Source organism: Artibeus jamaicensis, unplaced genomic scaffold (genome assembly GCF_021234435.1).
Source record: "Artibeus jamaicensis isolate MK-2021 breed Jamaican fruit bat unplaced genomic scaffold, CSHL_Jam_final contig_471, whole genome shotgun sequence".
Classification (NCBI taxonomy): domain Eukaryota; kingdom Metazoa; phylum Chordata; class Mammalia; order Chiroptera; family Phyllostomidae; genus Artibeus; species Artibeus jamaicensis.
This window is the reverse complement of record NW_026521850.1, coordinates 3,195,362-3,220,528: the sequence shown is the minus strand read 5'-3', so window position 1 is coordinate 3,220,528 and position 25,167 is coordinate 3,195,362. Positions and strand designations below refer to the sequence as shown.

Genomic DNA, 25,167 nt, shown 5'->3' with positions numbered 1-25,167 from the left:
GTGGGGTCTGCGAAGTGGGCCTGTGAGCAGGCCCCTCCCAGGACAACAGACCAGATTGCCAGATCTTTTGGTGTTGCAAGAGAAGGCACACTGCAGATATAGACGTAAAACATGCCACAAATTTTTTTGAAAACCTCGTGCAGGTCAAATGAAACACACCTGGGGTTCACGAGCTGCCAGAGGCCCCTCTGCTCTGACGTTCCCATGTCTTCTTGTGGCAGAGATCACACAGCCCCCAGACTACGAGAAGCCAGCAGGCCGCCAGCAGGGCAGGCACTCTGGGCCCTGGGGCGTGCGCAAAGCAGCCTTGCCAAGCCTGCCAACTCCAGGCCTGAGGGGGTTGGTCCTCCTAACCACGCCCCAGGCCCTGCCCAGGGGCAAATTCTTCTGCTCAGAAAATTCTCGGAGGTTCCAGGGGAGGAGTCCAGCTGGGCCTTGGCCAGCCAGGGACAGGAAAGAAAGAGCAAGCTCCCCATTCCTGGAGGTACGCAAGCCAAGCAGGGTGGCATTTGCGGGCAAGGAGGGCATGTGGGCCTGTGCCTCTGCTCTGTGCAGCAGGTGCAGACGTCGATGAAGTGAACGGGAAGTACAGGCGCCGTTTTAAAATGTGGAGGGTGGTGGGCACCAGGCATTGCGTCCTCACCCCTTTCTACCCGGGAGGAGGCTGAAGTCTTTGGAGAGATGAGACCCACCAGGCCTCTAGGTCCAGACTGGCTGAGCCTGTGGGCTCCCCCAGATTCTGCTGGGGTCCCTGGGCCGCTGACACGCCTGGTTTTCTCCTCCCTCAGGCCCTCCCCCTTTCTTGCCATCTTGTCTTCTTCCCTAAATGTCCTGTTCCTATCGATCACCGGTAACTGGAGATGGACTGAACTCAGGACAAGAATAGAAACCGCAGGAGGAAAGAGGGCCTGGCTCTGTAGTGGGGGGCGGGGCCGGAGAGAGGCCACGCCCCCCCCACTCGCAGTGCGTGTGCGCAGGCCCTCTTCCCAGTCTCCCCTCCGCCGGGCTGCAGGGGAAACAGGCCAGAGGGGAGGTGTGGGTGCTCAGCCTCCTCCGTGGTCCCCTTGTGGGTGCCGGGGGCGGGGTGGGGGGACGGGGCAGGCCTTCCTCCTTCAGTACGATCAACTCTCATCCGCCGAGCGATCTCACGGCCAAAGGGCATCGTGAGCCTCGTTTGCACGTTTCCTTACTGGGTCTGCCCCGTGACAATCACCGTCCCCAGAACACAGAGAGGAAACGAGGCTTGGAAGTTAAGGAGGCAGCGAATGTGCCCATTCCGACGGCTGTTGCCAGAAAAACAGAGAAGGATGGGTCAGTGCTGTGGCACTGCAGGGAAGGTTGCCCGTCCCTCAGAAACCAGAGGGGACCCCACAGGACCCGGCGGCTCCAAACGCCCTTGAGAACAGGGACACGGACAGACGTGTGGACACACACGTCCGGAGCAGCACTGCTCACAGCAGCTGAAGGTGGAAACGGCCCGAGCGCCTGTCCACAGGCGATGGGCAGACAAAATGTGGTCCGTCCGCACGAGAGAAGTGTCCAGCCTTAGAAAGGAAGGGCATGCTGCCACCACACGGATGAGCCCTGAGCCCCGATGTGGAGGGAATAGGCTGGTCACAGAAGGACAGACACTGCGTGGTCCCACCAGTCGGATTTGATGCACAAGAGCTATTAAATCCAGAGACACAGGAAGTAGGAGGAAGGTCGCCAGGGGAGGGGTAGTGCAGAGTCACTGTTCAGGGGCACGGAGCTGCCCTTTGGGAAAAGTTCAATGTGGAAAGTTCTAGAAACAGTTAACTAAAGTGGTCGCATGGTAATGCAAACGCACTTAATGTCACAGAACTATACATTAACATGGGAAAGTAGTAAGTTTCATGTTGTGTATTTTAAATAACTTTTTTTTTTTTAAAGAAAGAAGAAACGGATGGGTGGGTGGTTTCCGTGTCTGACTGTCCAGGGGTAAAATCCAGGCTCAGGTGTGAGCCTGGGCCAGTCACTGCACCTGCCCGTGGCTCGCTCCCACCTCCACTAAGGAGACGATGGCTGTGGGGTGTCCATGAGGTAGCCCACGGAGAGCGTCCAGAGCCGTGGCTGGGCCCTGGCATCACGTGGCAAGTCCCAGTGTCACGGCTATCGATGACACAGCAGGTCTCAGGGCCCACCCTGGAGGCCCTTCTGCCGGCCCTCGGCCTTTTAGGAGGCCAGGTGGGAACCTGTGCTCAGTGCCACTGGCCAGGGAGAGGGCCCCGTCTTCATTCCCAAAGGGGGTCTGTGACCCCTAAATATTTGAAGAGTCAGTCTTGTGTCCTGTTTTTGATCTTCTCAGCCCAACACAGATGAGCCCAGCCCGCTGGGACAGGGATTTCGTTAGGGGCAGTTTGTATTCCTCAAAGCTGGCGGAATCTCTGCTCCCTGTCCCCCCCCGCCCTTGAAGGCAGGCACGCTCTGTGAGAACTAGCGTTGTCTGCCGAGAGCTGGAGGTGGGGGAGCAGAGCTGGGCTGAGGGTGGGTGCGGGAGGTGCCCTCTGGGTGTCTCCGTCTGGTCCACTCACCTGGCAGGTGTCCCCCACCCTTAGCAGGAGGGGCAGAGGGGGTCTCAGGTTTGGGCAGGGTCACAGAGGTGGGGAGCCCCCAGTGCATTGGGAATGGGGTCACTCACGGTAACGCCTTCCCAGCTGTGCTGGGAGCACGGTGTCCCCCTTTCTCTCACTGAGCAAGAAGGCTTTCCTTCTGAGAGTCTTCTCACCGGCACCTCCACCCCTCTGTTTATTCCCATCTCCCCACTAGTCGGTGAGGCTGTGGCCCCAGCTCTATTGGTCACAGAGCAGGTGCCTGTTAGGGTTGACTTGTGTCCCCCAGAAAAATTCACTGAAGTTCCAACTCCAGGTGCCTGTGAACGATCTTATAGGGAAGTACGGTCTTCGCAGATGTGGTTAAGATATAAATTAAGACGAGGTGATAATGGGTTAGGACAGGCGCTAATCCAACAGGACTGCTGGCCTCTGTGGAGAGAAGGGGGGGGGGCCTGTGCAGGGCAGAGGACCAGGGAGAAGACAGGGGAGGGGCAGCTGCCAGGCGGCTCGGCCCAGGAATGTCCACGGGTGCCGGCCTGACGCACAGCGGGGGCTCAAGGACAGGGAGTGCATGGTATTGGGGGGGCCATGAAGTCCATTACGTGTTTTCCATACAATGAGACCCATTTTTTACTTTCACCAATCACTTCACTGACTTGGATGTTTTGAGTTATATCGACTCTCTCCCGCTATTGGCACCTAGTGGGTGGAGGCCAGGGCTGCCCCGGAACACCTTCCGGTGCAGGAGACGGCCCCACAGCAGAGAGTTATTTGGCCAAAATGTCAACACTAGGGGAAGTTTGGCAAACTGCTTTTGACATGTTCGACCAGTCACAGCGCCTTCTCCACACACTGCATGAATCTTTTTTTTTTTTTGCGTTTCAGTTGCGTTTTTGCCTTTATTGAAACAATGAAGCACAATACACCAAAAATGTTGAGTATTTTCTTCCATCTTCAATATTAAAATAGCTGCACAAAAATTTACCAATTTTGATTAAGTTTTTTTTAAATGCAGGCTGATAGGACAGCTGTCCCGATACAATCTAACAAAATTGTTTCAAATGACGTTAAAGACAACTAAGCGCTACTAGAGCCAGCGTTGGGAGAAATGTGATGGACTTTGTGGCCGACCCAGTCTTCCCAAGGAGTCAGGATTGACTCCCCCCAACACACCACTTCCCGGAGCATCACTTGCTGGGACCCTCCCCTGCCACCTGGAATCTCTGGACCTCGTCTCCTGGCTCCGCCCCCTCCCTCAGTCAGCGGCTGTGCAGGAAAGAGAAGCTGATTTTAACGTGAGATGTGGTCCGTGCGACTTCGGCAGAGGGTTACCGCCGTGTATTGGGCACGGAGCCAGGCAGATAGGCCGGAGGACCCAGCGCAGGGCCTCTGGCCGCTGGGGTGGAACAGGCTCCTGCACCCGCCTGCAAGCACCAGCTCTGTGACTTGCAGGCCCTTAGGAGCCAGAATTGAGGCAAAGGGGGCAGGACAGACGGGGCTGGATGGGGCTGGACGGGGCTGGCAGACAGGGAAGGAGGCGGGGCAAACACAGCCGCAGGGACGCTCTACCCCTCTGTTGAGGGAGACTGGGGCGGGTCCCGTTCGACCTGTTCGTCATCAAACGCCATCGCACTCAGAGAGCCCCCCTCCTATGTGCCCCCTGTGGGCCACACACAGGTCCCTGCCCCAGCCACACACGTGACCCCACTTCCACAAGCACGCAGGAGCCCTCAGTCGGCTGGGGCCTTGACCCTGTGGAGTCTCAAGGCTCCTCCCCTGCAGGCGTGGCCCATTCGGTTCCTGGGATCCGGGAGACTGGTCCCATTCTGGGGGGAAATGTGCCCCCTCTGGTTTCTCCCCAGCCCTCCCACCCCGTCTCGCAGCCTGTGCAGGCTCCTAACACTGACCCCCATGACCACCCCACCCCAGGAGGGGCCTGGGGCAGCAGGGTTTTGCTGGGGGGTGGCTGGCCTCCTGCCCCTTCAACGTGGAGGGTTTTTGTCCCAAACACAAACCCAGCCATGTCACTTTACTGCATGGGGACCTTCAGTGGCTTCCAGTCGACTCCAGAATCAAGTCTACGCTCTGTGACTCTGCTCACGTGGACCCTGGGCTTTCCCCCACCTCCCCGGGCAGCCTGGGCTGTTTCTTTGGGGACACAGTCCAGGCCTCCCTGGACCTCCTTGTCCCCCAGGGCTTGGCTCAGAGAACAGCTCTGTCTCTCTGTCCTCTTCTCTGGCTTTCAAGGAGAGGAGTGCTCCGGCCGCCTTGTCCTAGCTCTGGTGGCCACGTGGACACAGCTGGCCTGGCCCCCACCCCCAGGCTCCGAGAAGGCAGGCGCTCAGGGGCGGCAAGGCCGGCACCGAGCCCAGGGGGGCAGGCTGCGCGCTTGGTAGATTTACCCACTCGCTCTCGGTCACGAACGGACGAACTCACTTACAGGAATGGACGAATCTTGCTGCCGGCAACTCTGTCCAGGGAAGGGAGGGACCAGGACGCAGGCGCTGCGAGGTGGGCAGGGAACCTCCGCTGGGCCCGCTCCTGCCCACGCCCAGCTGCCACCCACACACATTTCCTGGCCTCTCACCTGCACCCACCACCTGGGCCTGACCCTTTCCTCCGGGGCAGTGGCCCCTCCCACAGGGAAAGGAATGATTTTGCTTCAGTGAGTTCACCTGCTCGTGCCCACCGGTCACCCCCAGGCCTCAGCCCCAGGATCCAGCAGCCCCCCCTCCCTGGGCCCGGCTCCTGTTCGCTGGGAAGCTGCCTCTGGCTTTGTAATGGGTAATAGGGTTTAGCGGTGGACTGCAGACAGCGATGTACGTTAAAGAGCTTAATGGAAAAGGACTTCTCGCAGCCGCCCAAATTTGATTTGGCCAATGAACTCAATTGCCAGCCTAATTACGTTCCAGGAGGCGCGCCAGCCAGCATCCATCCGCATTACCCCGGAAAGCCAGGTCTCATCGGGCGACGGAGGCCTCCCGGACCTCGTGCTCTGCAACCCCCTCCCAGCCCCCGCTCTCGCCGCCCCATCCTCGGGTCTCGGGCCTCGACGGGGCTCACTCTCCACGCTCCTGCACCCCCTTCCCTCTAACACCCGAGGCCTGCTCTGTCCCACTGATGAGCTGGAAGTCACCAGGCAGAGGTGCACCAGGCACCTCCATTGCCCAGAACCCCCAGGGTCCGGGCTCTCCCCTGCGCCCACTGGTGCACCCCATGTCTGAGGGGTCCCGGTCAGTGCTCTGGAGTCCTGGCAGGGGCCTGTGAGGGGAGCCAGTGCAGCCCCTCCTCCCCGCCCAGCTCTGGCACCATCTCCAGCTCCCCCAGACTCCCTGCTTCCTTGGTTTTCCCCCAAGGAGCCGATGACATCACTCTTTCCGGCAGCCAGGGGTTGACCTACATTCCTCCTGCCCGCCCTGCTGTCTGGGAGTCTCTCCAAACACCCTGCTCCTCTCCCAGGGACAAGGGGAGGGCCCAGCTCACGACTGTCACGGAGCGATGGGGCCCGGCCCAGGTCCAGATGGCACTCCCGCCAGCAGCTCCCGGGCACCGCCTGCCCCTCCCCTCGGGGCCTAGCACACTCGGCCGGGTGCTGGCTGGTGTCCCCACTGTCCTGGGCCCCGTGCTGTGTCTGTCGGGCACCCTACCGGGCCCGGCAGATGGATGGGATGGGGTGAAGTCAGCATGCCAATTGTCCCTGGGCAGAGGCAGACCGAGCTTCCCATGAACTTGGGGGTGTCTGGGACTTCATTCCCCCAGAGCTGAGGACTGCCGCTTCCTCCAGACCCCAGGGATCTCCCGGGGCTCGTTAGGGACTTGGCAGTTTGAGAGCAAGGAACAACTTACCGGAGCCAGTGGCTGTGGCCTCTCTCTGGTGGGCAGGCAGCAGGGCCGGCTTCCTGGGGGCAGTGGGTGCCCCCCACGGCAGGCCTTGAGAGAGGTCAGGGGCCACAGCGGGCCAGGACTCAGCCACGTGGGCGAGCAGGTGGCAGGTGGGGCTGCCAGTTGAAATGCAGGATGCGTTTAATGTTGTATTTCAGATAAAGAATTAATCATTTTTAGTACTTATACTAAAAACATTATTTAAAAATATTTTATTATTTTAATAAATAAATAAAGGAGAAGGGAAGGAGAAAGAGAGGGAGAGAAACATCAATGTGTGGTTGCCTCTCATGTGTCCCATAGTGGGGACCTGGCCTGCAACCCAGGCATGTGCCCCCGACTGGGAATCGAACCAGCGACCCGTTGGTTCACAGGCCTGTGCTCAATCCACTGAGCCACACCAGCCAGGGCTGTACTAAAAACATTATTGATTGTTTACCTGAAACTCAAATTTAGCCAGGTGTCCTATATTTTTCTTTGCTGAGTCTGGCGACCACAATGACAGCAGGGGTGACTCAGAGATGGGGACGTGAGTGTGGGCATCCCAGGGGCCTGAAGAACAGGTCAGTCACGTCTGCTCTGGGCCCTGCTGGCTGCTGAGAGAGGTCGGGGCACGAGGGGACCCGTCCCTTGAGCCTGAGCGCGTGGGGGCTGCAGGGTAAGGCCGCCCATTCTCACTTGCTGGCCATCGGCAACAGCAAATAGCTGAGAGTAAGAGCCGGCGTGTTGGGAGAGCCGTCTGCGCGCCAGGCCCTGAGCCAGGCCCTCCTCGGGGACAGCCCTGCCACGTGGGGACAGCCCAGTCCCGTTTTACAGAGCAGGAGACAACAGCCCCGAGCCCCGGTCCCGGCCACCGCACACTGCCCTGGGCCAGCCGAGACGCCAACTGGCGCAGACTCGGGAAGGAGCTTCTGAGCAAACGTGGCGAGCCACAGGGTGCCACGAAGGTCTGAGACCCGAAGTGGCATGCTCAAGGTCACCCGGCAAATCTGCAGCAGGACCCGGCGCGGACCTGGCTGCTGACTCAGCATCCACCTCTCTCTCCCTCCCTCTCTCTCTCTCTCTGCCCGCCCCGCCCCCCAGAGAGACCATCCAAAGAGTTAAAGGCGTGGGAGGTGGGGAGGGGACAGCAGGCCTGTGGGCTGGCCGGCCTTGCGCTGTCCCTCTGTTCATTATTAAATAATGCTTCCTGATGGATGAGCCAAAAAGTGCTGTGTCGCGGGGGCAGGCGGGCAGCTGACGGTTTTCTCGTGAGATTGATGGTTCTCGAAGGTCAAATTCAGAAAGCGATTCCTTGGGAAAATTGATCCCACGGATGCAGGGGGAAGGTTTGGGCTGCAGGCGCGGCCGGGAGTCTGGACGGGAGCAGAAGCCGGCGCTGGGCGCGAGGGTCGGAGTGGGGGCTCTTCCCTGCGCGGCTGCACTTCCTGACCAAGGCTGGGCCCTGGAATTGGGGAGCAGGGCCGTGGCGTGGGTGGTGGGCGTGGGGAGGGTCTGCTTCAGCGCCTCCACCCTGGTCTTCACCACCCATGTGGAATCCAGAGAAGGTGAGCACTAGGGGTGAGAAAGTGGCCATGAGGTCCCACTCCAGCGCCCGACATCCCTGAGTTCAAATCCCACCTCCTCCAGTCAGAGACCAGGCCGAGAATCCTGCGCCCTCGCCTGTGGAACGGGAGGTGCTCCCGCCCTTGCGCACTGGACGGCACCTGCTCACACAGGAGCGCCCGATAAACAATGTGCTCCCCCTCCCCGGGGCCCCCGAAAAGAAACCCTAAGAGGCTGGCAGCCCAAGGAGGGGGAAGGCCACGCCTGTATTTGGGGGCGTGTGGGCTGGCTGGGTGTCTCTGAGCTGAACTCCGTCTGAGAACCAGCCCCGGAGACTTCTGAGCTGCTGCCCAGAGGCCTGCTTGAGACCCTTCCTAGAGTGGGGTTCACCCGCTGTGTGGTCGTGGGCAACTTACTTACCGTCTCTGTGCCCCTTTTCTGGTCTGGAAGAGGAAGCTCCTGGCCGTGTGTCTCCCCAGGACTGTGGTGGAGGGCCGGGTGTCCGCTCGTGGGCGGTCCCAGGACGGCGCCCGGGGTCGGCTCCTCGCCCGCAGCCTCTGTCTGAGGCACAGTGTGATGGGCTCACACGAACGGCGCCAGGAGAGACGTTGCAATGAAGCCATCCCCCAGGCCCGGTCACCCAGGCAGCCCCCCACCCTTTCCCACCGGGGTGTGTGTGTGTGTGTGTGTGTGTGTGTTTAGCAAACGCTGTGGCTAAGACAGAATTCCTGCCCCAATGACACACACATTTTATGCACACACTCGATGGCTTCCGGCGTATTCGCCACGTTCAATGATAAAATGTTTTCATCACCCTGAAGAGAAGCCCACTGCCCTGGGCTGGCACCCTCGGTCTCCCCTCCCCCAGCCACTGAAACGCCTGCTGTCCCTGTGGCTTTGCCTCTTCCGGACATCTTCTGTGACTAGAATGACACGTCATGGGGCCTCCGGGTCTGGCTCCCGTCACTCGGCATGGCGTGTTCGAGGTGGGTCCAGTCCCAGCGAGTATCGGTTCTTCGACCCTTTTCATGGCTCAGTAATATTCCACGGCACGAATAAGCACCGTTTTGCTTTTTTGTTCACAGACATTTGCGTTGCTTCCACCTTTTGGCTGCCACATGGGACGCGGGTGTGAGTGTGCAAGTTCAAGGTTTGTGTGGACGTGTGTTTCCACTTCTCCTGGGGGGACAGCCAGGGGCGGAATCGCTGATCTATGGAAATTCTGTTTCCCCTTCGGAGGACCCGGTGGATTGCTTTCCGATGGGTCCGCACCGTCCGACCGCCGATTTCTCCGCGTCCGCCCCAGCGCTCTGCTTTCCCTGTGTCTTCGGGGACAGCGGCCGCGGGAGTGAGGCGGGCCCTGTGCGGCCAAGGCCGGGTCGGCTTCCTGCTCCCTCAGGTTAGAGGTTACAAACGTCTTTTGTTGCCCGTTTGTGCACCTTCTCTGGAGAACTGTCTATTCAGATTCTTCGCCCACTGATAAAAACTGAGCGATCTGTCTTTTTACGATTGAGTTGTAAGAGTTCATCGTCCATTCACACGAAGAAGTCATATTCATGGATAGAGAGAAATCTTACCAGAGACACAGAGTGCAAAATTCTTCTCCCACACTGGGGTCGTCTTGTTGCTTTTGTGGTTTTCTGAAACACCCGAGAAGTCTCTCAACTTCTGTCCCGCCGTGAGGCAGCATTCCAACTTTGTGCTTTTGCACGTGGGTTCCCATGTTTTTCACTTGTTTAATGATCTACTTCCATCACTATACTTGTATGTTGTGGCCTCACCTACGTAATAATACCCCGAGTTTGAGGAGCGTGTCACTTGAAAGAGATCCACGACCACCATCAGACTGTTGTACAGTTCACATGCATCCGCCGGGCGGTCTCGTGCACATTCCCCTGGGAGACACTGGTTCCCGCGCTCACTGGGAGGAGGGAGCACACAGTGGTGGCGGATCTGATTGGAGGAGGGACTGTGAAAGGCCTCTGGAGAAGCGATGCTTGGCCTGGCCCCTGCACCTCCCCTAGGTGTCAGCTTTAGGGGGGGGGGGTGGAGCCTGGCAGCATTTTCCAGGCAAGGAAACAGCACGTGCAAAGGTCCAGAGTCAAGCAATATTGGAACCGGGAGAGAGAGATACACAGGGGCCCGAAAGGTCAGGACCCTGCACAAATCCCACTCACCCGCACACAGGCAGCGCCCCCTAGAGCCCCTGCAAAAATCAGGAAGGGAAGGAAGCTCCCCCCCCCCCCACCGCTGACTGGGTTCTGTTTCTCTGCCGTCTGGTGGGGCTCCCCCCACACCGTGGGGGCTCCTCCTGGCAGCCCTGCCCAGCAGGGCGGTGCTCATCCCGGGTCCTGCCAGGGAGGGTGGGGAAGCTGAGGCAGCCTCCAGGAGATGAGGCTGGTGGGAGGTCCAGGAGGGACGCCTGGGTCGGGTCACGAGTGGCCGACAGCATGGCCTTGGGCAGCCTCTCCCCACCTGTACACCCCTGCTTCTCGGGTGCAGGGGGGCTTCCGCACACTTTTAACAACCGAGGGCAGCGTTCCCGCGGAGGTCGGGACGGCCGGCTTTCCTTCACGTAACTGGTGTCTGAAAATGCCTCGCCCTGGGGCCGGAGGCAGGGAGACACTCCTGCTTCCCCACGGAGTGGCTGGCTGCGTCCCTCTCGGCCAGCTCCCTGGGGTAGTGATGGGGAATCAAGAAGAGGAAAAAAACCCTAAAACCTTCCAAGGTCAGATACACTTTGCAAACAAAGCTTTGTCAGACGGAGTCAGACAGGTTCCGCCCTGTGGGGTGTCAGCCTTTCGCGTGCTGGTGAGGCCATGTTTGTTGCGGGGGTCGGGGGCGGGAGTGCAGGCACTGGGGAGCAGCGTACCTGCCAGCTGCTGGGCTAAGCGCGGGACCCTTCTCTGCCACAGATCCCCCCTGGGGTCCCCAGGAAGGAGCGCCCCAGTGCCAGCAGGTGCCTGCCTGTCCCCTCTGTGCCCTTCCCAGGGCTGGGCACAGAGGCCCGCAGTACAGGAAATGGGGCAAAAGGAGGGTTACAACGGCTCACATGCAAAACTAGTGACAATAATTAGTAAGTGGCACTACAGGGATGAGCTGCATGCGTGTCTTGTGCACCCGCAGCCAGGGAACCGCTTTTGCCTCTGCACGTGTGACCGGAGTCAGAGCTCCAGGGAAACGGGGGCCTGGCTTTGCCACGTGTCCCTGCTTCACTCCGTCTCAGGGGTCACGCTGCGACAGGGTGGGCTGGGGCTGGAAGGGAAGCTGGGTCCATCACTGGACCTGGGACTTGAGCGCTTTTCTCAGCCCTCGGGTTGTCCTCCTTCTGGAAGGTTCTCCCCTCCTCACCTGAGTAACACTTGGTCCTCCTTCAGGTCTTGGCTTGAAGCTACTCTTCCGGGTGCCGCCTGCTCACATGTGACAGTCAGGCCCCCGGTTCCGGCTCCTCCCAATAACGTCGGCATTCATTAGTGATCTGCTTGATTGCTGCTGTTAAGTTGAGAGTCTTTAGTAATCTTTAGGTTTTTGGTGAGTAGAAAATTGGGTAGATTGCAGAGAAAGTCCCCGATGCCCTTGCTCCTCCTGCATGGCCTCCTCTGGTTAACCTCCGGCGTTAGTTGGTGCAGTTGTGACGGCGGATGAACCCACGCAGATACATTATTAACGGGCTTTCCTCTCGGTGTTGTAGTTCTGTGGGTTTGGCCACATGTCTGATGTCATGTATCCATCATGAGGGTGTCATACGGAACCGCTCCACCTGCTCATCCGCCGACCCCCCCACTGATTCTTGAGGTATCTCCCTGCTGCACCCCACACTTCATCAGAGTAGAGACCCCATCTGCTTTATACCCACTGTCCCCGCTCGGAGCCTGGCGCGTGACAGGTGCCCTAGAATTGTTTTTCTTTGCATAATTTAATAAAACGGGATTCTGTTAAACATGTTCTGCAATTTGCTTTTTACTAATATTGAAATATATCTTGGACACGTTCCCGTGTCAGAATATAGAGCCTTGTCTGTCTTTAACTTGTTACTGTGGAAGAGTTCCAACATGCCCACGGAAGTAGGAAATGCCACGGGGAGCCCGGCCATTACCAACTCGCGGCTGTCCCGCCCCTGCCCGGGTTCGCCCTTTCTGCCGTTCTGAAGCAAACCCCCGACAGCGGTATTCGCCCGCCCATGTTTCGATGGGAATCTCTAAAACCACAACCTCAGGACCATCGTCGCACCAACGCACGTTCGTTTAGTTCAAGTGCAGTCAGTTCAAATTTCCAGCAGCCTCAGGAAGACACGCTCTGTTCGTTTGAGTTTGGAGGCTGCGTGGATGAAGGTCCAGGTGAGGTCTGCAGCCCATGCTGGCGGTCTGCCTTCGCGGCTCCTCTCCGCCTGGGCCCTCCTCCGTCCAGGTCAGCCTCTACAGTTTGCCTGCTCAGAGGCCTGGGCGGCCCTTCAGCGCTCCCCTCCCGCCCCAGCCCCCATCTGGACTTTGCTGGTTGCACCCCCTGGTGTTGGTTAGCACGTGTCTCTGTCCCACATCCGTACATTCTTCGCTGGATCCGGAGGCTTGATCTGATTCAAGTCCAGTTTGTTTTGATGAGATGCTTCGGGGCTGAGTGTGTCATCCTTTCTGTCTGGAAACGTCCCTCTGGTTGTCTCTCTGTGATGTGCCAGGCTGTTGGGACCCAGAGCACTGGGCCTTTCATCCGGTGGGGCTGCTCCCCGGCAACCTTCTGATTCTGTCATTCCTTCTCCAATTGTTTGCTGGGATGTTTCTACAGACGAGACACCCCCGTTGTCTGTGGGTCGCCCAGAGGTGCTGTGTGTGAGAGACAAGCAAGACAGGGCCTCCGTCCTTCCCCTTCATTACCGGTTTTCAGAACGACGAGGCGCCTGTACATACTGGAGTGAACGAATCATCCACGTGTGGATGAGCTGGCAGGACTTTGGGAGTCGGGCCATTTTTCTCTCCGCCCTCAAGGGTGTGTGTGTGGCCGCAGTTGCCAGTGGAAGTGGTAACCCAGAGGCTACCTAAGTCCTGGGGCCGGGTCGGTCCAGGACTGTGGAGCGCTCCTGCTCCCTGTCACCCACCTCCGCCCCGCGCAGAGTCGGAAGCTGGGCCCCTGCAAAGACAGCCTCTGGGACAAGGGCACCTGGCACCCGCCCCAACAGAGACGCAGTGAGCCCTTGAACCCCTGATCAAAGACAGGCCAGCAGCTGGGTCCAGGGCAGCCTCCATCTGGGCAAGGACGGAAGTGGCGGTCCCTGCGCGGGAGGGGACTGGGGCCGTGTGTGTCCTGACAGAGGACCCGGCAGGCTGGACTGGGGTCTGTCGGGTCCCCGCGGGGCCAGCCCGACGGCCCCCGCACCCGGGCTCGCTGACTCTCTGCCCGTGTCCCCGCAGGTGCAAGTGCAACCTGCACGCCAACCTGTGCTCCGTGCGCGAGGGCAGCCTGCAGTGCGAGTGTGAGCACAACACCACGGGCCCCGACTGCGGCCGCTGCCGCAAGAACTTCCGCACCCGGTCCTGGCGGGCCGGCTCCTACCTGCCGCTGCCCCACGGCTCTCCCAACGCCTGTACGTACGGCCGGCCAGGGCCCTGTGCCCCAACCTCCAGCCCGCAAGGCGGTGGTCTCCCTGCCCCGCGGCTCCAGGAGTTCACGGCAGCCCTAAGCTGCAGGGCAGAAGGCCCGGGCTGACCTGGGTGGAGCTCTTCCCCCGCCCCGAGTGGCGTCACCGGTGCCTGACCTTGGTCCGGCATTTCAACAGAGGCTGTGCTCAGCCCAGCTTCCCACTCAGCCCCGCAGCAGCCCTGCTGGGGGCATCATTGTCACCCCACTCTCCAGACAGACAAACTGAGGCCCAGCGCCCTCGGCGCCCTCCCGGGTTTCACCACACTTGGTTCCAAAGCCAGGCTGGGGCAGTGGCCTCTGGCACCTGGATGACCACCCGCCCTTCTGGGCACATTGCAGGAGCCCCTCCGACCCTCCTGTGAAAGATTTGGGTGACTTTGGGCTGATCGAAGCTGAGAGCCCTACCGTGAGGCGTGTCCTGGGTGGGAGGGGTCTTGCCAGGTGTGCCAGCACAGGTGGCCTTCAAGGGTGCAGACACCCCGGTCCCCAAGGCACCCTCCTCCCGGGTGTCCCCCCCCCCTTGCTGCCTGAACCACCCCCTGAGCCCTTGCTCCAGCCCCTGCCACTCCCTCTGACTGGCTACCTCCCTGGCGTTTGCCTGTCCTGTGGCCTCCCCCTCTCCTCCCTGCCTCCTCCCTGCCTCCCATTCTCCTTCCAGAAGGGTCCTCCAGCATCTCCAGACCCCCACAGACCAAGACTCAGCCCAAGACTCTGGGTGTGTGGGTCACACCCAGAACTAAAGCCAGGCCCGGCCTTGGCCCTCACACCTCTCCTCCCCCCGACCCTATGCAGGCATCAGAAGCTTCCTTGTTTGGGGTGCTGCTCCTGCTCCCCTCTTCCCCAGGGTCTCCAGGGGCAGGGTGGGGCCGGCACTCTCCACACCCTCAGCCAAAAGCTTTCTCACCGGGTCCCCACCTTTGCTGAGACAGCCAGGAGAAAAGCCCCGAGACACAGACTGAAACAAGCCCCCTCAGGTCCCCATCTCAGCCAGAGTCCCCGACACCCGGGGGGCTGAGTCCTCAACTACAGCCCCACCTCCACCTCCTCCCACAGGGCCCCCCTCCACCCTCCCCTCTGCAAACACAGGCCTTTCCTCACCTGAGGGCTCCAGGCTCCAGAACCTTGGGTGCCCTGTACCCAGTGACCACAGAGTAAAACCTTGACTAGCCACGTTCCCTTCCAAAGGCCTTTGGGGCCATTCACCCCACACACCTCGTGCCCCTTCCCACCCCCACTCTGAATCCAAATGCCCTCCCCTCCCCAAGTGTCTCTTTGGCTTGGATCTTTCTGTCCCTGTGGCTTGGGACATGCTCCTTGCCCCGCCATGACATTCGTGTTCTCAGACATTCCTTTGCCCCCCAGAACAGCCTCCTGCCTACTCTCTCCAAGCCTCCTCGTCCTGTGTTTAATAAGACAGGTGCATGCGCACCCCCAGCAGAGTGTGTGGCCCTTCTGAGCATGTGCCCTGATGGGATGAGTCAAGGCTCTGAGACTCAGTGTCTCTGTCTGCAAAATGGGCTGAGTGCGGCAGCAATACATATCTTGGTCCTTGCAAAGTGGGGGCTCACGATGGTGGGGACTGTAAGCTTCCTCCCCGGGCCCCGCCCCCACCCCCCAGCAGGGAAGAAAAGGCCTGGGTCCTTGCTTCTCCAGCTACCACACTGTGACGCTTCTCTCCCCACAGGTGCTGCTGCAGGTTCCGCTGTTGGCAGTAAGTACCCACCTGGGTCCCCACCCTGGGGACAGTGATGGGGACCCCCAATGCTTGAGCCTCTTTGCATGTCCTGGAAAGAGCAAGAGACAAAAGCAGGGGGTCCCTGGCCCTGCTGGGCACTCAGGCCACCCCGCTCCCCCCAGTTTTGCCTTGTGCACCCTCACCTCTGGCCGCTCCTTCCCGTCCCCTTTCGCTGGCCCTGGGGCCACCCCCACCCGCCACTGTCTCTCCCTCAAGCCTCTTGGTTAGTGCTGCTTTGGAAAGGTCTCTGTGACTTCTGGGTGGATCCTGGCCGCACCTCTGGCCAGGCGAGAGTGGGGGTCCCTGCCTTCCCCACCAGACCAGTGTGAACCGGGGCCTCAGGCGACCAGAGCAGGCAGGCCACCCGCAGCAGGGACACGGGTGTCCCGAGAGCTTGTGGAGGAAGCCAAGGGAGGGTGGGCGCGGGTGCCCGGCAGACACCGTACACCCTGTCTCACCTGCTCCGAGTCTGGTGTAGGCCCACTGGGCGGTCGCAGGATCTCATTTAACCCTGGCACCGCAGTGGGCGTGGCCATCTGCTCTGGGAGCGCCTGCCAGGGTCACGCAGGCTCAGAAGCGCATTTGGGGAGCGTGGCCTCCCTCCGCCAGGGCTCTGTGGGACCATACCTGCCCTGGTGGCTCCTGCTGGGACACCAGTGGAAGAGGGTGCCCAAGGAGGCTGGATCTGGAGGGGACTCGGGCCCACTCAGTGGGACCCTGAGCTCTTCTCTGGGCTGGCCCGTGACCCCCACCCTCTGCCACCAAGCAGCAGCAGGTCCCAGGAAGACCCCATCCCCCAAACCCCTCATGGGCGCTGTGGCCATGAGGGGGGACCCGGCCACTCCTGTCCCCATCGTATCCACTGCTCCGGCCCCCATGGCCCCAGCAGCCCCACTGCCCACAGGTGGGGGCCCAGGCACAGCCCAGATGCCCCACCTCTCCCAGTCCCTGCCCGGCCCCTGCCTCTCGCTGTGGCGTGACATGATGTGGTGGGGGAGGGCGGGCCTGGCCGTTAGAGAAGCTGGGGCCCTACGGCCACCGGAGTGTGTGGCCAAGGGGCCTCCAGGCCGTCTGGGCCCCAACCAGGGGTTCAGGGCCCCCTTCAAGCCCCTGGAGTCATCTACCTCTCTACGCCACACCCCCCGGCCACCAGGCACCGCTCGGAAAGACGCCCAAACCGGCATGGCCAGGACGACAGGGGGCCCTAGAAGGAGGGGCCCGTGGCAGCAAGGCCACATGCAGTTCACCCAAAGTCAGCGCCTGTCTCCCGCGGGACTCTGGCTTCAGCGTGGCCCCCGTGGGCTGCTCCACACCCTGCTCTGCCCTGGCCCCTCAGCAGCCCGGCCCAGCAGTGGCCCAGAAGGCGGGGCAGACGGGCCCCGTGCCAGGTGTTTGGAATACGGCTGCAGGGCACCTCGGGTCAGGCCGGGCCCGGCTTCCTGCTCACGTCAACCAGAGCGGCCCCCCCTGGGGCCCACCCTCACACAGAATGGCAGACACGCTGTCTGGGCCTCACTTCCTCTAGAGCGGGACTGGCCTGTGCTCGAAGTGTGGGGTTCTGGGGGGCCCTCTGGTCCCACCTGGGGTCTCCCCAGACTGCTCCCCGCAGGGACCTGGGGCAGCAGGCATACCGAAGCTCTCTCTTCCTTCGCCCTCTTCCGGGGCAGGCACTGGTGGGAGGCAGGGCCAGCCAGGAGGGTAGAGGGTTGGGGGGGCCCTTGTGGCCCTGCAGTCGTCTGCGAGGAAGAGGACGGTGGGGTGGGGGTGGTCTGGGAATCCCGGCGTGGGGCAGACTGGAACAAAGCTGGTCCGGGTGGGTGCTGTGTCTGCCGTTGCCTGTGGTCCATCCGGGTGGGGGGCTGGGTGCTGTTGTGCACCTGCCGAGGGCCCCGGACTCTGTTTTCTGGGCTGCCTCTGCTGCGGTGCAAGGCTGCGGGCACAGCTCAGGGCGGGATGCTCAGGGGAGAGGCCAGGGCTGTGAGCTGAGGCGTCGGGGAGGCCTGGACTTGGACTTGGCGGAAGGAGGGGCCCCTCCTCCGCACTGGATGTCCAGTGAGGCGCGGTCAGCTGTGCGGCCTGAGCCCCGCGCTGGGGCCTCGGGGGGGAGAGGTGACCTCAGGTGCCCCGTCCAGGGGTCATCACTGCTCCCGAGCAGCGGACGCCCGTGCCCGGGCCCCGGTTGTACTGGACCCCGCTAAGGAAGGCAGGTGCCACAAGGGCGGGGTGACACCCCCACCCCAACTCACAGCTCTGCCAGGTGGGGGCTGCTGTTTCCCACCCCCCGCCCCTACCCAGGAGCAGGCGTTCAGGCCCAGGAAGGGGCGGCTGGGCTGAAGGTGTGAAAAGGCACCTCAGTGAAGCTGTCGGAGAAGTGAAAGGGGCGCCTGGGCAGAACTGAACTCTGGGCGTGGCTCGCGGCCGCTGGGGGTCCTGCCACTCCTAGCCCAGCGCCCCTGCCCCAAGCTGGTGTGGGGGCAGGAACGCCGTGAGGCGGTGCCATCTCAACGCCCGGGCTCGCCCAGCTCCCGACTCCCAGGGAACAGACGGGGCCTCCATCTGCTCTTGGCACGGGACACCGGCCCCTGCGAGAACGCTCTCCCAGTGCACCTGAGTCTGTCCCTGGAGAGCCCCGCGGGGCCTTCCCAGCCCTCAGATCCCCGTCCCTGGAAAGGGCCTGAGTCTCTCCAGGCACCTCCCGGCAGGTGCTTTGGGCTCTTTGGCCAGAGTCCAGCTGGCCCGGGAACTGCTGGCCCAGATGTTTCTCCTTCCTGCCAATGTCAAGCTGTCTGAAGGGCGGGGCCACCTGGTGGAAAAGGCCACCTCCGACCACTAATCCTCGCCCCCAGGAGGGGGTGGGAGATGCGCCACAGCCAGAAGCCTTGGCACAGGTTTTCTGCGCCTCTAACGAAGCCCCTGCCAATGGTGGCCGCTCCCTCGGCTCCTCACTGGACACCGAGGTGATGTCAGTGTAGCGTCCAAAGGCCACCGGCTCCCAGCTGGAGGGTCTCCTGCACTTTTTAGCTGGTAGATCTTCTTTTTCTTTCTCTACGCCGAGCCACGCCCTGACTGGGTCAGCTGCTGCCTCCCCGGCTGTGTGTCCGTCCACTTGGTCTTGGAGATGGCACTGTGGCATTTGGGGGTTGACTTACACAGGGGTCCCTGGTGAGAGTGGGCCCAAACCAGGGTTCAGAGGAAAGGTGGTGGCCGGAGAGGCAGGCCAGATGCCGGAGGGCATGTGTCCTTGCACTGGGTCGGACAGGAAGCCTTCGAAGGCCCTTCTGCACACCTTTGATGTCTTGGCCTGAACAGCCACCAGCCAGAGACCAGCACGAGAGGTCTGGGCCCAGGTGTGGGACTCGGTGTCACTCTGCCCTTCAGTGGGGACGGGACCACACAGGCAGGGCAGAAGAGTTCCCGAATCAGGGGTCCCGCTGCAGACAGGGTGCCTGCCGGCCAGGTTTCAGCCCGCCGCAGGCTGCAGCAGTGCAGATGCCGCCCCTCTCGCGGAGCTGGGCCTCGTTCTCTCGGGCAGGTGCAGAAAGCTGCTTCCTACAGTGTTGTATCGGATAAGGGACCTGTGGGGCAGACTGTCCCCAGGACACCCCCAGCCCCATCCTCTTGCGTGACTTGCTGTCTTCTCTTCTTTCCCCCAAGAGTGGATCAGGCCGTGGACGGCAGCCCCCCCAGGGGAGAGACCCCCCTGGCCCCAGGGGTCCTCAAGTACACAAGGTATGGGGGGAAATCTTAGACCCATAGGCCCCTCCCCCTTAGTGAAAATAGCAGGTGTACATGGTGGGGACCTGGGGTGGGGGCCTCAGGGGAGTGAGGACGGGGCCTTGGTGCTCTGCTTGACCCCCACCTACCTCTCACCTGCTTAGGGTCAGTGGCATCACCAAACCTTTTAATCACACATCCCCCAAGGTGCCGGGGAGCCAAGTGCAGGTGTGATGGAGCGCTGTGTCAGGGCTTCCTGCAGTGGGGACCACGAGCACAACCGGGAGATAACAGGAGAAGTGCGTCCCAGCCTGTCTGGGCGGCAGGCCCAGCGGGCAAAGGCTTCTCAGTGGCATGGCCGAGAGCGGCCCACCCAGCAAGGGAAGGTGTGTTGGATGAAGGAGGGCTGAGGCAGCGGCAGGCCCAGAGCCTCGTGCCCTGACTGCAGGGGAGGAGGTGTGCACGGGCTCCTTTGCAGCCACAGATGGGCGTGCACAGGGGGCACGTGGACCTGCCCGAGTCGCCAAGAAGGGGAGCCACCCTTCTCCCAGCCCACCTGTTCCCTGGACATTAGACTCTAATGCCCTGGTAGGCAGGAACGCCGACTTCCCCTGCCCCAATTCAGTTCCCCTCCACATCCGTTCCAGGGCCAACGCTGGGCCGTGAATGGGGCTTTGAGCGCCCTCTGCTGGCAGGATGTTACGGAGCAGGAACCAGAATCTGTGAGGGAGGGTCTGCAGTTGGTTCCCAGAAGCTGACAGTTAGAGGGGGCTGGAGCCATCGCTTCCCTGCCCTGCACTGGCTGGGACATGGCAGGCTCGCCCCAACACGGGGGGTGGGTCCTGGACAGGCTGTGCCCTGAAACGTGTGCCAGTGGGGAACCGGCCTGGCTGGGGCTGGGGCAGGGAGAAGCTTCGGGAGGAGAAGGGACGCCTAAGGCCTGACTGCCTCCTGCAGACTCGGAGGTGAGGCTCACGGGAGTCTGGGGGGCGGGGACAGGAGAGCAGAGGAGAAGCCACGTTTTCGACCCTGCGAGACTGTCCGGCTTCAGCAGGGTGCTGTGAGGGCCGTGGGGGGTCCACCCGGCTGGGAGTGCCCACGCTCTCTGAGGCGGGGTCCACAGGCAGGCTGGTTCTGCTCCTGGATGTGCTCGATCACCTCAACTCGGAGCAGGCGGCGGAGCTGCCAGGGCCCCTTGGACGTCTCCCCTGGGCCCAGACAGCCCACCCGGGCAGCTGGACCGGGGCTGACGGAAGAGTTTGTTTCTTATCTCTCTAAGCTGCTGGCACCTTCACCACCACCCCCACCCCCGCCCAGACCTCCAAACCTTTCCAGCTCAGGCCCAAATCTCCTCAAGTGATGCCTACTGAAGAGTCCCCAGGTAAGAGGAAGGCCCCAGCAGGGTCAGCCCTCCCCCAGTAACAACCCCATCTCCACTGGAAGGAACTGAGGCAGGGTGGAGGCCCGACACCGGGCTCAGACACCCTCCCGGGGAGCTGGGTCAAGGTGAAGCTGAGCCTGTCTTCTCTCCAGTCCCCCCCCCCACCGCCCACCCCCCAAGGGAGCTGGGAGCAGGCATGAGTCAGAGGCACAGCAGGCGGAGCAGAGCAGCTGCTCAAAAGAGCCAGTCCCGGCTCCCCTGGGGGGTGTGGCCCGGGGCTGGTCTGGACTGAACAAGATCTGGGACACGGGGTCACCACACTGCTCCTTGGGACCCTTGGAGGACGCCTGGTCTTCTCGTCCCTGGAGGGACAAGGCAAAGGGGCACGACCAGGAGACCCATGGACCCATCTCAGAGGCTCGTTTCTGTGAGGTCTCCTCAGCCCCTGACACCTGGTCCTCCCCGCTCTCCCGTCACAGAAGGGAGGCACTGAGTGGGTGCTTCAGAGGGGCGGCCTGCACCCTCCCTTGTTCAGGGGCAGCCGCACTGGCTTTCTTATTCCAGGAGGTGTTGAGCCCCATTGGAAGGACACGAAGAAATGTCCTCCATTCTTGTGTCAGGGAAGGTGACCCTCCTCACCAAATCCCACCCCTTTATGAAGGGGTGGAATCCGTCTCCAATCTGTGGCGCCTTGTCCCAGGCGGTCACAGGGTTTGCCCTGTGCCTGGAGTGGATGTAGGACTGGGGAGACAGCGGCCTGGTCCTGCAGTTGGAGTCCCACGCTGGACTCTAAGGCTGGGGGGAGGCAAAGTGGGAGGGCCCTCTGGTGTCAGTCAAATTTGCAGAACAGCTCAGGCTAATCAGGGGGGTCCCGCAGGTAGCGTTGTTCCTTCCAAACACCTTCCAAAGCAGCAGGGGGAGGAAGCTTCTGGCCATTTCCATCCATCCTGCCCAGCATTCATGCATGCACCTACCCTTCTGTGAGCCCCAGGGGCGGGGTGGCAAACACCCTCCCTCGGCACACAGTCCGGTGGCCATTTCCCCCACCCCCTGCATGAATCGTTCCTAATCACCCTGACATCTCCCAACATCTCTGCTAAGAGCACCTCACCTTGGTGCGCCGGTCGGTGCTGCCCACTGCCCTGGAGCCCAGCCATGGGGCTGGGTGGGCATTTGCAGGCCGGGCTCAAGCCAGCAGGCCCAACTCTACCCCCAGCCTCCTTCCACCGGCTGACACCCTGCAGGCCCACTTCCCCTGCACACACGGGGAAGGGGCAGCAGGAGGGCGCAGTCTCCCTGCACCCCCTGAAACTGTGTCTCCCCACGACGCCGGCCCAGACTGTGAGTGCTACGGCCACTCCAACCGCTGCAGCTACATCGACTTCCTCAACGTGGTGACCTGCGTCAGCTGCAAACACAACACGCGAGGCCAGCACTGCCAGCACTGCCGCCTGGGCTTCTACCGCAACGGCTCCGCCGAGTTGGACGACGAGAATGTGTGCATCGGTGAGCCGGGTGGGACGGGGCTGGGCCAGCAGTGCTGGGCAGGTCTGAACACCCCTGGGTCAGAACCCCTGGGAGGGGCTGTGGAAATTCCCATTCCAGGGCCCACGCCCCACTGGCCTCTTTAAAGACAGAAGCCCTCAAATCTGCTCTGTCAATCAGGTCCCAGTTTGGTTCCTCTGGGCCACTGGCTGGGGTCAAAGCCTAGCTCTTGTCTCAGGGAAGCCATCCTCATCCCAGCCCACCCGGTCCCTGGACATTTGACTCTCCTGCCCCATTAGGCAGGAACTCACCAGCCCCATCAGGATTCAATTCCCCTCCGCACCAGCTCCAGCTCCGGGTCTGTGAGCAGGGCTTTGAGCGCCCTCTGCTGGCAGGATGAGTTTGCTTTGTGCATTTGGGCAATTCCCTTCCCTTCCCAGCATCCCTGGTTTCTCTGCTTGTAAAATCAGGAGATGGATCAGATCAAAGGTTTTCAACCCTTTTTCGCCGAAAAAAGCCATGAAATTCTCAAATGAAACTCTTCTAACGCTTTATAAGCATACCCCCCAACGGGCTTTTTTCAAAATCTGCTCCAGAACTGGCTTTGGGACCCTGGGCCTGGGCAGAGACAGGCCATTCCATCAGGCGAAAGCCACGGCCCCCAACCGACACCCATCATGCCCACCACCCCTGCCCCTGTCTCCAGTAGAGGCCAAAGCTCAGCCCTGGTGCCCAACCCCCTGGGGCTCCCACCGCCTGCCCCCAGGCCAGCTCTGGCTTGGAAGAGGGGGGCCGCTCACAGAGCTGCAGCTGTTGGTCTGAATCTTAGCAGTGGCCTTCAGGTAATTCCATCAACTCCAAAGTGATCCGAACGGTGGAACTGTGCTGCAGATGTCACACACGGCCAGCGGCAGGGACCGGGCTGGGCCTCCAGATCCGATTAGAGGCGCCCCTCCCCCCCAGCCTTCCTCTGCCTCCACCCCCAGGCCCAGCACTGGGCTTCGCTGATCCCTGGAGGGGAGACATTTGTCCTGCACTGTGCATGGGCCCCAGGAGACCAGCTGGAGAGGCTGGGGGCCTCTGGGGCTGCTCCTGCGTGGCCCTGGAAGGACCTACGTCCCGTACCCCCACCACACACACACACACACCTACCACAGGCCCCGCACAGAGGCCCCCAGCCTCTGATGAGGCTCTGTGCACCTGTCAGAGCTGTTTGGAAGTACTTGCTCTGGTCACAGATGGGGAGACTGAGGCCCAGAGAGGGGGAGAGTCTGTCCCAGACCACACCGCACCAGAGGGGGAAGGGGCGCCAGGGAATGAAGTCGGTCTTCCCTCGGGTTCGGACCCCCACCTTCTAGCGAGCTCATGCGGACAAGGCGTGTGGAGCTGGCTGGGTGGGGTGGGGTCCATGCCCACAAATCGCCCTGAGCGCACACGGTGCCCCTGTCCGTCCAGAGTGCAACTGCAACCAAATCGGCTCCATGCATGATCGGTGCAACGAGACGGGCTTCTGCGAGTGCCGAGAGGGCGCAGCGGGACCCAAGTGCGATGACTGCCTCCCCACACACTACTGGCGCCAGGGCTGTTACCGTGAGTGCACGCGCACCGGTGGGCGGGGCCTGGTGTAGTAGGCGGCGGTGGGCGGGGCGCCAGGAAGCCAATGCCGCGGGGGCAGAGGCCTGGCGCCTTGGCAGGGCTGAGGGGTGGCCTGAAGTTGCCAGAGGCAGTGTCAGGGACGGTGGGCGGTGTAGGTGGGGAGAGGGCCCGTGTACCTGCGGATAGGGTCGGGGTCAAGTGGGAATCACAAGAGGTTGAGGTCGAGTTGTCTGGGAAGGCAGTTGGAGGCAAAGTGGAGCTGGAGGTTGGTTGGAGTTGGCTGGGAGAGGAAGGCGGAGAGGCCGCCGGGGAAAGAGCCTGGCGGAGACACGGCCGTAGCCAAGGTAAGAGGTGGGGGAGCGCTCCAGCCACACGGAACGGCACCGAGGCCAGTGCCAGGAGCGGGGACTGCCAGGAGTTGCAGCGGAAGGGAGGCGGAGGCGAGGTCTCCTTGACGGCAGTCACCATCCACGCAGGGACGATTCACTCCAAGTCCGCCCCGAGTCTCCAGCATCCCCGTGGTCCAAGCTGTGCCCCCAGGGGCTCGCACATCCCCAGTCTCAGCAGCTCCAACATGGGGGCGGGGCGGTAGAGCTGGACTGGGCCTCGACTCGAGTTAACTGCTCCTAACTGCTCCTTCGCTCCGCAGCCAATGTGTGCGATGACGACCAGCTGCTCTGCCAGAACGGCGGCACCTGCGTGCAGAACCAGCGCTGCGCCTGTCCGCGCGGCTATGCCGGGGTGCACTGCGAGCAGCCCCGCTGCGACCCCGCGGACCACGACGGGGGACTGGACTGTGACCACGCGTCTGGGGCCGCGCCGCACCCCGCCACCCTGCTCGGCTGCCTTCTGCTGCTGGGTCTGGCCACCCGCCTCGGCTGCTGAGCCCACCGGAGGACCCGCGGCCGGCGAGGGGTGGTCTGCGCGCTGTGCGCCCTAGGCCCTGCGCCCCGGGGGCCAGGTGACAAGAAGGGTGCGGCCAGAGCTGCTCCCAGGTGCTACTCAGCGGAGTCCTCCGCGCTCCTCCCGACCCCCTCCGTGGCACCTGCCCCCGCCCTGGCGCTGCAGCAGGGGGCGCCGAGGGGTCCTGGCCCCAGCGGCCTGCTATTTTGGTCTTAGTTTTTCTATGTCCCGCAGCACCCTCCCTTCCTTTTGTTTTTTGCTGGCGGTGAGACAGGGCGGAAAGAAACGCTGCTCACCCGACGCCCCAGGTCCACACACACAACTGTCGCGGACACCCCTGCGCCCGTCCCTGGCCGACCCTCAGCCGGCAGACCCGAAGTCCAACTGCTGTAACTGCAGTGCTGACTTCGCTCTCCTGATATTCTCTCTCCGTTTTCCTCTACAACCCACCAGACGCCAGGCGGGAAAGATGCCTGGGCCCAGGGGCTCCTTGTCTGGGGGAGGGAGAAGGAAGGAGAGCTTGGGAGGCGGGGCTGGAAACTTCCTTTTGTAGAGAACTATTTTTGTTCGTGTTCACTGTCCCCTACAGGGCGGGGCAGGAGCGGGACGCTGGCCCCCAGGGCGTGGTTGGTGGTGTGTAACTGCACAGTAAAGGTTTGCTCGCTGCTGCCTCCAGGGCCTGCTTTCTGTGTGTTCACTGGGGATTTGAAGAGGAGCCCTGA

At 61.8% G+C, this 25,167-nt stretch overlaps 1 protein-coding gene across 12 annotated transcripts in view; it reads left to right on the top strand.

Annotated features, from left to right (window-relative positions):
* Positions 1 to 25,121, top strand: part of NTNG2 (netrin G2) — a 53,225-nt gene extending 28,104 nt beyond the window's left edge. For 10 of the 12 annotated variants that reach the window (XM_037158567.2, XM_037158560.2, XM_037158562.2 and 7 more), the window contains 7 exons: positions 13,403 to 13,575; positions 15,316 to 15,342; positions 19,021 to 19,095; positions 20,360 to 20,461; positions 21,800 to 21,967; positions 23,402 to 23,536; positions 24,192 to 25,121. In XM_037158567.2, the coding sequence (XP_037014462.2) occupies positions 13,403 to 13,575; positions 15,316 to 15,342; positions 19,021 to 19,095; positions 20,360 to 20,461; positions 21,800 to 21,967; positions 23,402 to 23,536; positions 24,192 to 24,427 (916 nt within the window). In that variant the 3' untranslated portion in view covers positions 24,428 to 25,121. The remainder of the gene's footprint in view (positions 1 to 13,402; positions 13,576 to 15,315; positions 15,343 to 19,020; positions 19,096 to 20,359; positions 20,462 to 21,799; positions 21,968 to 23,401; positions 23,537 to 24,191) is intronic. The other 2 variants (XM_037158570.2, XM_037158571.2) reach the window with 2 other exon arrangements.
* The last annotated feature ends 46 nt before the right edge of the window (positions 25,122 to 25,167 follow it).